This window comes from Malaclemys terrapin, chromosome 3, assembly GCF_027887155.1.
Source record: "Malaclemys terrapin pileata isolate rMalTer1 chromosome 3, rMalTer1.hap1, whole genome shotgun sequence".
NCBI lineage: Eukaryota > Metazoa > Chordata > Testudines > Emydidae > Malaclemys > Malaclemys terrapin.
This window is the reverse complement of record NC_071507.1, coordinates 166462085-166474206: the sequence shown is the minus strand read 5'-3', so window position 1 is coordinate 166474206 and position 12122 is coordinate 166462085. Positions and strand designations below refer to the sequence as shown.

The following is a 12122-nucleotide window of genomic DNA, read 5'->3' as shown; positions in this document are numbered from 1 at the left end:
TGTCCTGAGCCTCTGAGAGGTTGTCTTTACTGCAGAGTTAACTTGGTCTCCTACTCGGATGTTGCCCTTCATCTATCCCTGTCCCCTACACAAAACTCTCTAATCCAAGTTCAGTGGTGTTTTCAACCCAGGCTGTCTGGTGCTGGATGCTAAAACCCAGGTGATGCTTTAATTTGGGCTGGTAATCCACAAGTCACCTATGTGTTAGTATTGTTAAAACAGATATTACAGTTATAAGAATATGTTTAGTGTTTCAACTTTATGAAATGTTTGTAGGATGCTGCAGGCATTAATCTTTCTTATAACATCTGTGCCCTATGTTTTTAGGTCATATTTAAATGTTTGCTCTGTAACTTTAAAAGTGTTTGCTCCAAAACTGTAAACCCCACAGTCAGGAGACGAGCATTACCAAGTGCAAAATACTAGTTTACCATAAGAGGTGTTATTGCCTATTCAACAAAAGAAGGCCCATAGACACGAGAAAAGCCATTGTCCCAGAAGGACAGACAAGTTTCCCATGGTTCATTGGGAAATAATCTAAATGTCTCAGGTTACTGCAGCATAAGAACCACGGCATAAGTAATTAGCAATGCACCAGTGGGCACAGCAAAATGATCTGCCTGCCACCCATCACACTAAGCCATATAATAGCTGAGTCTGAAAAAGCTGATGGCCAGAAAACAGAAAAAAAAAGATCTATGCCATCTTTACCAAAGAAAAGTATAATATTCAAAAAGAAGACAACTGTTATTTTTCTTGTCACAACACCCAATGCAAGGATATTATTTTCTCCTTATTGGGGATCAGAAAGAGAGAGAAGCTATATGACACATATACCAGCTACTCAAACACAGCCTCTCTCCAATATCATTTATGTTGTTTTGATTTTCGTTTGGCTGATCAGTGGGATCGGTCTATTATTTTATTCTGAATCATTAATTTATATATCTATCTATGTTGCAACACACTAACAGTTGTGCATTTGGGAAGCTAGTCATGAAGAGGCTGGATGAGTCCTGTGTCAGCTTGTGCTGCTGAGGGTGTTGGCATTCGTGATTCCCTGCATCATAGCTTCTCCTGTTTTTGATTTGCTGTATTGTGCCTAGCCCCTCCAGAGGATGGCATCCTGAAAGGAACTCGTTATCCTTCGCTCATATTCAGAATGAAAGACAAATCAGAATTTCCAGGCCAACTCTTTCTGAACATATAATCCGCCAATGATTTTTCATTGCCCTTGCAGGAGTTACTAAGAAGACCTGAACTGTAGAAGGTTTCACTATGAAACAGTAAGTTGGAGTATCCAATCCTTTGCTGCTACCTCTGGACTATTTCAATGCACTCTGGGCTGCTAAGGTGCATTTGATCTGGCAAAATCAAAACCACCAGTGAGTTTATTTACATATCAAATGCTGTTCTCACTGTCAGAAGGGCTAGAGAATTTTATTTTGGTAACTGAAGGTATGGATTGTAAGACTTACAGTAAAATATAAAATCCTCTGTTTTTCCAAATCTAGAGAAAATACTTAAATTACCTATAAAATTTATACTTTTGCCTTGTTAGATACTGATCTTATTAATCTATGAACAATTTATTAACCTTAGATGATATCAGTATGGCAAGATTATTTTTTTAAGAAGTACTAAGGTTTTCCAACTAAGTCTTGTTCTGTTTGGGCAGCAAAGGCTAAATGAACAAGCCACATATCTTTGTTACCCTTCTTGGGGTTCAATAGTTATTACAGAACTTGTGTTAGGCGGAAAAAGTAAGAACCTTGACAGGAAACAGTCTCAATTATGCTATCATTAGCTTCCAAAAGCATAACAGTTGTAAAGAAACTCTATACGAAGAATTACAGGTCTTTAATCGTAAATCTGCCAGGAAGACTGACCTATCATCTAAACTAAACTAAAACTAAACTTTACCATTAAAAAAGAAAAGAGTGCCTAGACCAAAAATAGTGATTTACAACTTGAACCTTCAAGGAAAGGGGATCAAATTTTTCTCCCAGTAATGCTGGTGTAAAGTTGGAGTAGATCAGTCAGATGCTAATTGTACTTTCAAAGTCACCTACGTAGAGGCACTGAGTAAGATTCTGCTCTTGCTTGTACCATTATAAATCCAATGCTACTTGCTTGATTTCAAGAGATTTACATTGGCACAAATGAGAGCAGAATTTGGTACAGTGCATGTGTGTGTGTGTCTACTGAAAGTTCACAATTCTTAAATCAGAGCACAGAATCAGAGATTTCTACTAGGAGCAGCTAATGCAGTGTTCCTCCATATCCCCCACTCCTTTCCGTTTGCTTTCAACATATGGGTGCTGTGTTTGTGTTGAGATAGGTCTTGTTGTTTGACTTCTCTCTTGTTCTCACCTGTCAAAGGTGATCTTAATAGAATGTCCTGGTCTTGCTTCAATCACCCATTCACAATTTAGCGAGTCCTTGTAATATCCTGGCCATCCTGGTGGCAAGATAACCCCATTCGATCCTGTCAAATGTCCACCACATGGTGCTGGGAAATAAAAGCATATATATGTAGTGAAATATATACCTATAAATTACAGTTAAATGGGCTGATAAATCACACACACATACACACACACACTGTTCAGTTAACTGTTAAGAAAATCTGAAAAGCAAGAATAAATGACATGTATTATATGAGAAAAGTAATCCTGCTTACTTATTTTTTTTTATAAAAAGCCCACACCCCTCTCTCTGAATGGCATAATTCCTGACATCATGTCTTGTCAGAGCTCATTTAGGATTTGATTCTTCAAACCTTTCTGAGTAGTAGGTGGAGTAGGACATTACTTCATAAATAGTGATTTTGTTCGACTATGCACCATAGGTTTGTGTGGAATAGTACACAGATAAAAGAACAAGGACTCACAATTTATGGGACTGATTCTGCCACCTTTGTTCATACTGAGTAGTACCTTATTGGGTGCGTAATAATTGAAGTCAATAGAACTGCTTGTCTTAAAGATCTTATAAAAAGGTCTGGAAGCAGTGTAACAGGGCTCTAAAAACCTCAGATCCAGACAGGGGAGAAATGCCCCAGCACAGGAACTGAGGAAGAAGCTGTAAGGCGGTCTTCTAAAAACCCTTCCCAAACTGTGCTGTAGAGTATGTATTAGGGGTGAGGCTGGGGGCAAGAGAAGCTTATCAAGAGTGGATCACAGCACACAGCTCTGGGGAGAATCCAAGTGCCACTGAAGCCCATAGGAATCAGGGGATAGGCTGCCATAATTTAGATATGCTATCCCAGGGTTGTTTATGTTACACCAAGGGCCAAGGAGCTGCCCAGGATTTGGAGGGTATTAAAGATGACTTAAAGGCACCTTAGCTCCACCTCCCTCTTGACTGAGAGTTCTGTGATGCACTGTGCAAAATCTTACTCCAAGTCTTCAGTCTCTTCAAACAGTGCCAGGAACACCAATAATGCCATATACAAATTAATAATAATATGAAGCTATGACAAGTGAATTAATGGTCATATCTTTACTATATTGTTTGTAACAGAAACTGAATTCACAAGGGATTATTCTGATTTTACTCAAGATTTATGCTAGTATAGTTTTACTGATCTCAGTACAGTTTCCCTGAATTACATTAGTTCGAATAAGTACAGATTCAGGCCCATGGATGAAATATTAGCTAGCAGAATGTTACTAGTCTGTACTCTCTTAAAGCTGACAAAAAGTGAAATTTATCCTATATTCTTTTAAAAAAATCTATTTAGTCTTATTAAAACTTTGTTGATCTGCACCAGATAACGCATTATCCTGTGTAGAAGAACTTTTCACACATCACTTATTACGATGATTGCTAAATGTGCTTGAAAGCAGAACATAACAGAGTAGCTCAATCAAGTCATGGGCATGCACAATCAGACCAGATTATCTCCAAACTAGCCTGAAACAATGGACACTTGGTTTATAACTGCCATCAGAAAAGAGAAACCTTTTGTCAGAAGAAAAAAAAATTTACACTAAGAAATAGCTTTTCAATAAATGACATTTTTATTTTAAGTTGAAAGAACTGCACTTACTGAAAAACTATTAGTCTTTTAGATTGATGAATTAAGACCCTAATCCTGTTCCTATTGAAATCAATGACAAATGTCCTACAAGATTCAGTGGGAGAAGGATAAAACCCTACAGATGTATTTCCTTAAAGACAATCATTTCAGTATTTGTTTCTCCCTGCTCATTCTTTCCCTGTGCTCTCAACATGGTTTCTTTGCTTGTGCACCTATGAAAACTTTCTAATGAAGTTTTATGAAGAGAATATTGAATCCTGAATCAATTATGTGTATAGAATTTAAAAATCAGAAAACTTTGTTTGATGAAGAAACCCCCTCGGAATAGACTGTTCTTGCTCTAGGCAAAAACTGCTCCATTGAGCAATTGATTACATGGTCCTATTAAGATTATGAATCTTGCTAGTGCAGCATTTAAGCTTACATCTAACACATCTTAAATTGCTGCCAGCTTTTCTCAGTATCTCTAAATTTCTTAAAAATGCACACTATCTTTCAAGAAATGAATTCTTGCACAGCCAGAATACTGACAGAAATATGGGCCAGATCCTTAGTTGGTGTAAGTCAGTGTAGCTTCACTGACATCAATAGAACTATGATGCTTTACCACCACGAAGGTCTAGCCCTATATCTACAAAAATATATCAGTGAGTATCTGGAACTATCTGAGGTCAGAGGCCATGCAACTTCTTGACCATAATGTTTACATAAGAAAAATAGTTACTTGCTTCTTGGCTTAAATTTGTGTAATGCCCTGCCACTTAGCCATTAGAAAATAATGGATTTGGCCTATTATGACCATTATATTTCTATATTATATTTGGCACAGCACAGTGAGATAGTATTCTGTATATCTGATCTAATTAATATCTTTTCCTAGGCAAGGCTAAGAAAACAAAGTTGGAATTTTCAGGCCAAGTAATTTTGGAGACATAATGAACATTTAGGAATTTCTCTCTCTCTCTCTCTCTCTCTCTCTCTCTCTCTCACACACACACACACACACACGTACATTTTCAAAGTACCAGAATTTTAAAAATGTATTTTTCTTGGAATTTTGGTAAAAATGAAGGAATCTGCCCCATGACGACATGTGACATTCAAAATTTCAGGGGAATATGTTTGTTTTGGGGAAGTTATAGGTAGAATATACAAATCAGGCTTATAATAGGAAGCTAGCTACAGTCTAAACTACAGGGCAGCTACCACCATTCTATTATATGCCATATATATCTAAATTACCATATCCTTTCACTAGCCATAACTCACAGCTAATAGACAAAGGTGGTGGTCAAAACTTTAACACATTTACAACAAAAAGTTTTCAAGTAATACTCTATTCTTTGAAAGATGTGTATATTGTCTTGAGATATTACATGCTATTCTCTATTCACTGAAACTATTGTAAAAAAAAAAAGTGATAAACAAAAGCCAAAAACAGTCTTGATAATGTTCTAAATGTGAAAAGGCAATAAAAAATAAAATAATTATACTATGTAAGACAGTAACTATAAAAGAAGGAGTGTGTCCCTTACCTTCACAGCGTGGGACAGTGGAGCTCCACACAACATTTCCATCCTGCATAATGCAGGTTATGGACTCAGAGCCTTGGGTTTTAACAAAGCCGTCATCACAATGAAAAGAAACAGAACTTCCCAGAAGGAATCTGTCTCCAAAACGTCTTCCATTTATGGGAATTCCAGGATCATGGCACTCATTCTGACCAAAGGCTGATTTAAAAAAAAATAGAACAAAAGCACCAGATTACTTGTGCAAAAATGACATCAAAAATTCTACATTAAATCTACCCACTTTAACACAAAGTACACTTAAAATAGGTGGGGTTTTTTTTAAACGTGTATTTAGTGCTTGGCAAGGCACCATATTGAAAGCCTTTAGACTGATTTATCCATAGGACAGGAAAAATCACAGGCTGCAGGAGAACAAGCCTTACTGCCAATTTACCTCCGACCTAAGTGGAACATCTCTTGGAGTAAGAGGGAAGTCTCCATGCCTACTCTATCCTTACCTCACCCAAAACTTCCAAAAGGGCCAGTAATTTATAGCAAGTGTGGCAGTGTTACTTACAAGACAGCATCTGTTATCAGACATCACAACAAAGAGCACCCTAGACTTAGGCACTTCAATAGATATATGAAGGAGGGGTTACCAAGTAACAGATTCAAGTATACATTTTTACATGCATCATACTAGTTTCTTATTTTCAGTATTTTTCAAATTAAGAGTTATTGGTTCTGAGCTGATTATATAGTAAGAGTAAACAAACATCAGAGATTACACAGAATGTTGGAAAACTAACTGAAAACAGTAAATCTTCAGTGAAAGAGTAAGGGTGTCATATCTGTGTTATATAGGTACTATAACTTTTGCAATTTACATAAAAGACTAAGACCTCATATATCTTAAAATCACACATACAGTGGTTTTCCTTCGGAAATTTAATTATTTGTTTGTCTAAACACACACATTCTTAATTCATCTTTGTATTATTGTGATCAAAGAAAGGGTTTAATTAAAATGTTATACTTAATATCAAACTAGACAAACAGGTGCTTACTTGTATAAGTGATATTAAAGCCTCTTCCAGTGGTAGAGTGATCTGACTGAAATTCAAGTCTTACTATGTGCCCACTGCTAGCCAGCTGGGAAGGAACCTCATTGCCAGAAAAAGTGCCAAGAGCTGGTAAATCAGAAATCCCATCATCCTTCACTGAAAGGTAGTCAAACTGAGGCTCCACATCAAAATCATTGAAAATTAGATGAATCCTGCTTCCTGGCTCCGAAATAATCAACCACACACAGTTCATGTTGTTCCCATATTCCTCAGGGTAGTTTGGTGAAAGAATAATTCCAGATGGTGTAGTAAAGTTGAAGAAGCATGAGACTAAGAGAGACAATAATAGACTCTCAAAATAACATTTAGCAATAATACAAAACATGTTTCTTTTTACTTTTGTTTTCTGTGGAAAATGGATGGCTTTGAAGATTGGGCTAACAAATCATGACTCTTGCTAGCTGGAGCTTGTAATGTGATCATGTTTAATAATGTCAGACTACTTCCCTGGTCTAGCATTTATTTCAGCCTTTTTATGCATTTATGATTTTTTAGCTCCTCACATGTGGCTACATGACACTATCAGATCTTTCAAGTTATTTATTGTTAGAAACACAAACAGAATTCATTCCAAGAGAGTACATAACAATCGTGTTGTGAGCTAAGTGAATGTGCATAAAAGTAGTGGAGTCTGGATGCATGTCTGCTGGTTTGAGAGTAGTAATGGAATTTGTGTGAACACTCCTGTGACAATCAAAAATGACATGTGGAGCCAATTTGTACCAGTAAAGTATAAGCTCATGTTGCAGATACTGTAAGTCTCCACTTATGTGAGGTGGTGGTCTAAAAGGTTCCAAAGAAGAATGCTCACTAAGGCCATGTCTACACTAGCGAGCTCACAGTGGCATAGCTGTACCAATGCAGCTGTGCTGCTGTAAGATCGCTCATGTATCCTCCTGTCAACATAATAAAACCACCTCAACTCTCCCATCAACATAATAAAACCACCTTAATGAGCGGCGGTAGCTATGTTGGTGGGAGTTCTCCTGCTGACAGTACTGTGCACACTACCATTCATGCCAGCAAAACTTCTGTCACTCAGGGGGTTGTTTTTTCACAACCCTGAGTGATATAAATGTTGCCAGCATAAGTGGTAGTGTAGACATGGCCTAATCCATTTCTAAAACAAAGGCAATATATGCTCACCTCTACTATTGGCCAACTCTGGTAAATGGTACAAGTGGGAGAAAAGGAGTGAATCATGATTCTATTTCATTCTTACACTTTTGGGATGGCTTACACTCCAAACACCACTAACCAGGGCCAATTCCCAGTATTCAGAGTTGTGGTTGGTATCTGAGCAGTGGGAACATAGAGTAAGAGGAGGGTTCATTGCACCCCACACAAGGGCTGGACCTTTTCTATCCCTTACCATGTTTCAAATTGAAATCAATGTTTTGACTGTTTAATAATACATTTTCTCTTGTCTTATAGGACTTAAATAACTTGTTTTGAAAATGTTGTTTCCAAGAGTTAAAATGTTAAGCTAAACTGATTATTGAAATGAAAAGTGCTATTACACTTTTGTGTAAATGCATGTATCTGTGTATATATATTCATACACACACACATATACACACACACACACACACACACACATACACACAATGATTCTCAAAAGGCTGCTTCACTCTTCTGCACAACCCATTTGTTCCAAAGGGTACTGCATACGCAAATTATATCAGCTGAATGCAAAAGTAATAGAATCTGTCACCTGTGCATGTCCTCTGACCTGTGGAGGAACATTGGGGGAAAAAGTTGTGCGCACACAATTGGAGGTCTGTTGCTTCAACAGTGAAAACCTGGCCCACTGTATATAGCAGAGTTAGAAAAATAAAAAAAAATAAAAAAGCCTGATCTCAATTTTAAAGCAGCTTGTAATTTTAAATACATCTTATTTTTAAAAAGAAAACTGCAAGAGTACTCATTTGTGAACTATGAAAACCCAGATTTGCATCAGTTTTCATGTTTTCTGAATATTTGGTGAACCATCACTCTCACCATTACTAAAAGTAGGCATGTTTTTTAAAAGGAAAAATTGCAAAAATCCACTTCTTCTACCCTCAATAATTATAATTAAATTATTTAAATAACCTATTTGTCTCAAACATAAATTTTATAATTTTTGAAACACACAGACAAGGAAACATAAAATAACTAGATGCATTTTAAAGCAAAGTTATTTATGACCCTAGTGTGGAAGTAGTTACACCAATATAAATCTGTTTATACCAGCATAGCTTACTCATATACGAAATGGGGAATAAGTACACTGGTAAAACAGTACTAAGGATTGTACTGGTATTACTATTTCAGTAAAACAAAAATCTCACCCCTAACCAACACAGTTAACCAACCTGTACAAAAACTGTGTGTAGACCAGTGTTAGCAACACAAGCCGCATTAACTTTGGGAATTGTGCTCCAAAGTGCTTTTGAAAATGCCCCCAACTGATAAATCCCTGTGCTACTTGTAAAACTGCAAGAAGGTGTTCATTTTCTAAAAATGGTGAAGATAGATAAAAAGCATAATTTACCTGCCCACTTGCAAAGATTTACTCTGTTTTACTTCTGAATTATATAAACTGACATCATTTAAATCCATCCAAAGTGCAAACTTGACTATAAATATTTTTTATTGGCTAAAAGAAATAAAATCACATCCACTGATCTTGCCTATCATGTTCTGTGCTCGATAACCTCATATTCCTTAAATTATTATACAACCTTATTAAGTTGTTAAAAAAAGAAAGACTTTACTGATGTGTATATGCAGAGTACTTCACCCTGCCAGAATCACTAGATACGTGCTATGATATCCTACTGAACACTTATGTGCTATTAGCAATCTCTCAATTGGGGTTTCATTCAACTCACATTTACATTAAAAGTATTAAATGTTTCAATTAAATACAAAATGAAGGAAAGAAATCTAAAATGGCTCTACGTGATGTTCCTTGTAAATGAGCTACTACTAAGCTATCTAGTAGAGTTATCACTGAACGCATCTTCAAGGTCTTTTGAAATGTTTCCCTGCTGGTGAGTTGCAAATGCCAAAAAAAGGAATAGGCTTAGGTCAAGAATTTAGTAGAAAGAAAAAAATCAAAGCAATTCTTACAAACACAGCTGGGTTTGTTGCCAGACCACTGGTTATTTTGTTGGCATGTGATCATTCTCTCTCCCACAAGTTCAAAAGCTGCCTGACATTCAAAGGTAAGTGTGTCTCCATGCAGAAAACTACTGCCAGTCCTTTTTCCATATGATGGTATTCCTGGGTCTCCACAACCTCCTTTCTCAATTTCTGAATTTGGAAGAGATAAACAAAATATTGAATCTAAACATATATTTGCATATCATGCATATTGCAATACCAGAAACGGCTTCAGACATTTAGCAGTATGTCCAGAAATAACATTTAAAAATAATAATAGACCAAAAGTTAAATTTTCAAAAGCACATACTGACATGACTTAGGATCTAATTGAAAGTCAATGGAAATGGGAATTAGGTGTTTTTGAAAATTTTATCCCAAATAATCAAAACCTATTGCATTAACTGATATTACAATCCCTTTAGGAGTGATGTGACTGAAAAGTAGATAGGACACCTTCTTGTTCAGCAGATCTGCTTACCAAGCTCAATCCGGCATCACTGAAGTGAATAAATTGTTCTCCCACTGATTTCATAAGGGAAAGGATTGTGGCCTTTGCTTCCCATTATGTATATTCACTTCCTTGAGACAAAAGAGGTTTCACCACTTTTACTCCTGGTAGCAATTCATCCAATACAGTCAAAGAGATGGATTATATTCTGTTTTGTGCAGCATAAATTTAAATAGCAATTCTTTCAAACTGTGGGACCATATTTACACCTGTGTAATCCTGGTTATATCTGAGGACAGAATTTAAAACTACAGCAGTTGCTGTGATATAACCATGGATAAAAGTGGGGCTGCAGATTCAGTGATGATGATTTAGCAACAAAGAATACATCTTGACTCTCAAACCCCAATTTCAGTTTGCAGGGCTGTTAGTAACAGTATTAAAAAATAAAAACAAAAAGCATTTTACTGGACAGTCCAAGCAGCTTGCTATGTAATCAATGAAACACAATAAAGCTGAAACCCAATAATAATATGTTATACTCTAAAAAGTAGAACCACAATATTTTCCAAATACAACCAAGTACACTGGAAATAGAACAATATTTTAAATGATGGTTCCTATTAAGATCAAATGTCAATTTTGAGTAGTCATAAATATTATAATTAAAGGCATGCTGAGGATTAACTAATACTGATGTCGGATGAAGCTAAACATCAAATATGTTTGTAACTATCAGCTAGTAATTAATACAGAAATATTTTCTTATGAAACCTATGTTAAATGAGAACATTAGATGCATAAAATAGAAATATTAAATAATGAGAGAAGTAGTATTACAGTACAGTAACTAAAATGATTGTTATTGACAACTAATGCCCAATTCTATCTACACCATTAAACTAAAAGGGAATTTTGCCACTGATTTTGGATGGACCAGGAGCAAGACCTATGTAATATCTTGCTCCTTCCATGGGGGGTTGTGGAAGTAGAGCAGGGCCTGACAGGGATTGGAAGGGGATTTAAATGCAAACAATCTCTTCTGTGAGAAGAGTCAGGCTAACTGTAACCCTAATAACGCGAGATTTTTAGAAGCGAGGATTGTGTGAAGCGAGTGGGAAAGAACTGTGTGAGAAGTTTTTGCAACCTTGTGTAGATAATATGGAATGTAGACTAGAGTCTAAATAAGTGAGAAAAATAAGATATCAGGATGACCTATGTATAAACAAAATGCAGCTGTTGCTTATTATTGTATGTAACAAAAGGTATAAATGCTTGCTGTAATTGTTTGGATATATGATGACATTCTCCTTCTCCAACAGAAATGTTTAATATGCAAAAGTTCGTCAGGTATGATTTATTACCATAGGAATAGTCAATCCACTATGTTTAGAGCCTTTACAGCATCTATGATCAGATTGCTGACAAATACGCAGAAATGTCTGACATACAAATCACCAGAGTACATGTAGTTCATCAGCAAAGGGGGATTTATACATATTTTCCTGGCAATTGCAAGATTAAACTTTGGAGAGAAAAAAAAGCATCAGCAGCAGCTCCATTGAGGAGCTCTAAGTAGTTTTGAAATCAGCTGCTGTATGTAAAAAAAAAAAAAAACTCATCTGTATCACTAGAAATCTAAATCACACCAGAAGCCAGCATTAAAAGAATGTTCACCTTTTGTGACTGGTACATGAATATATATAAACAGTTATAAATGAGGAACTGCACCTCTTTAAAAACTGGTAATACCTACAACAAATGCTATGACCACTGATCCACTAAATCTTTATTGTTACAAGCAGTTGTACACTATAATATAACCTGACAATGCTAATGAG

General features: G+C 36.2%; 1 protein-coding gene across 1 annotated transcript in view; it reads right to left on the bottom strand.

Moving 5' to 3' along the window:
- The window catches only part of CSMD1 (CUB and Sushi multiple domains 1), a 1946356-nt gene that overhangs the window by 496469 nt on the left and 1437765 nt on the right, over positions 1-12122 (bottom strand). The window contains exons 13-16 of the mRNA XM_054023823.1: positions 9798-9980; positions 6624-6950; positions 5581-5775; positions 2374-2512 (exon numbers count right to left, since the gene is read on the bottom strand). Coding sequence (XP_053879798.1) covers positions 2374-2512; positions 5581-5775; positions 6624-6950; positions 9798-9980 — 844 coding nt within the window. The remainder of the gene's footprint in view (positions 1-2373; positions 2513-5580; positions 5776-6623; positions 6951-9797; positions 9981-12122) is intronic.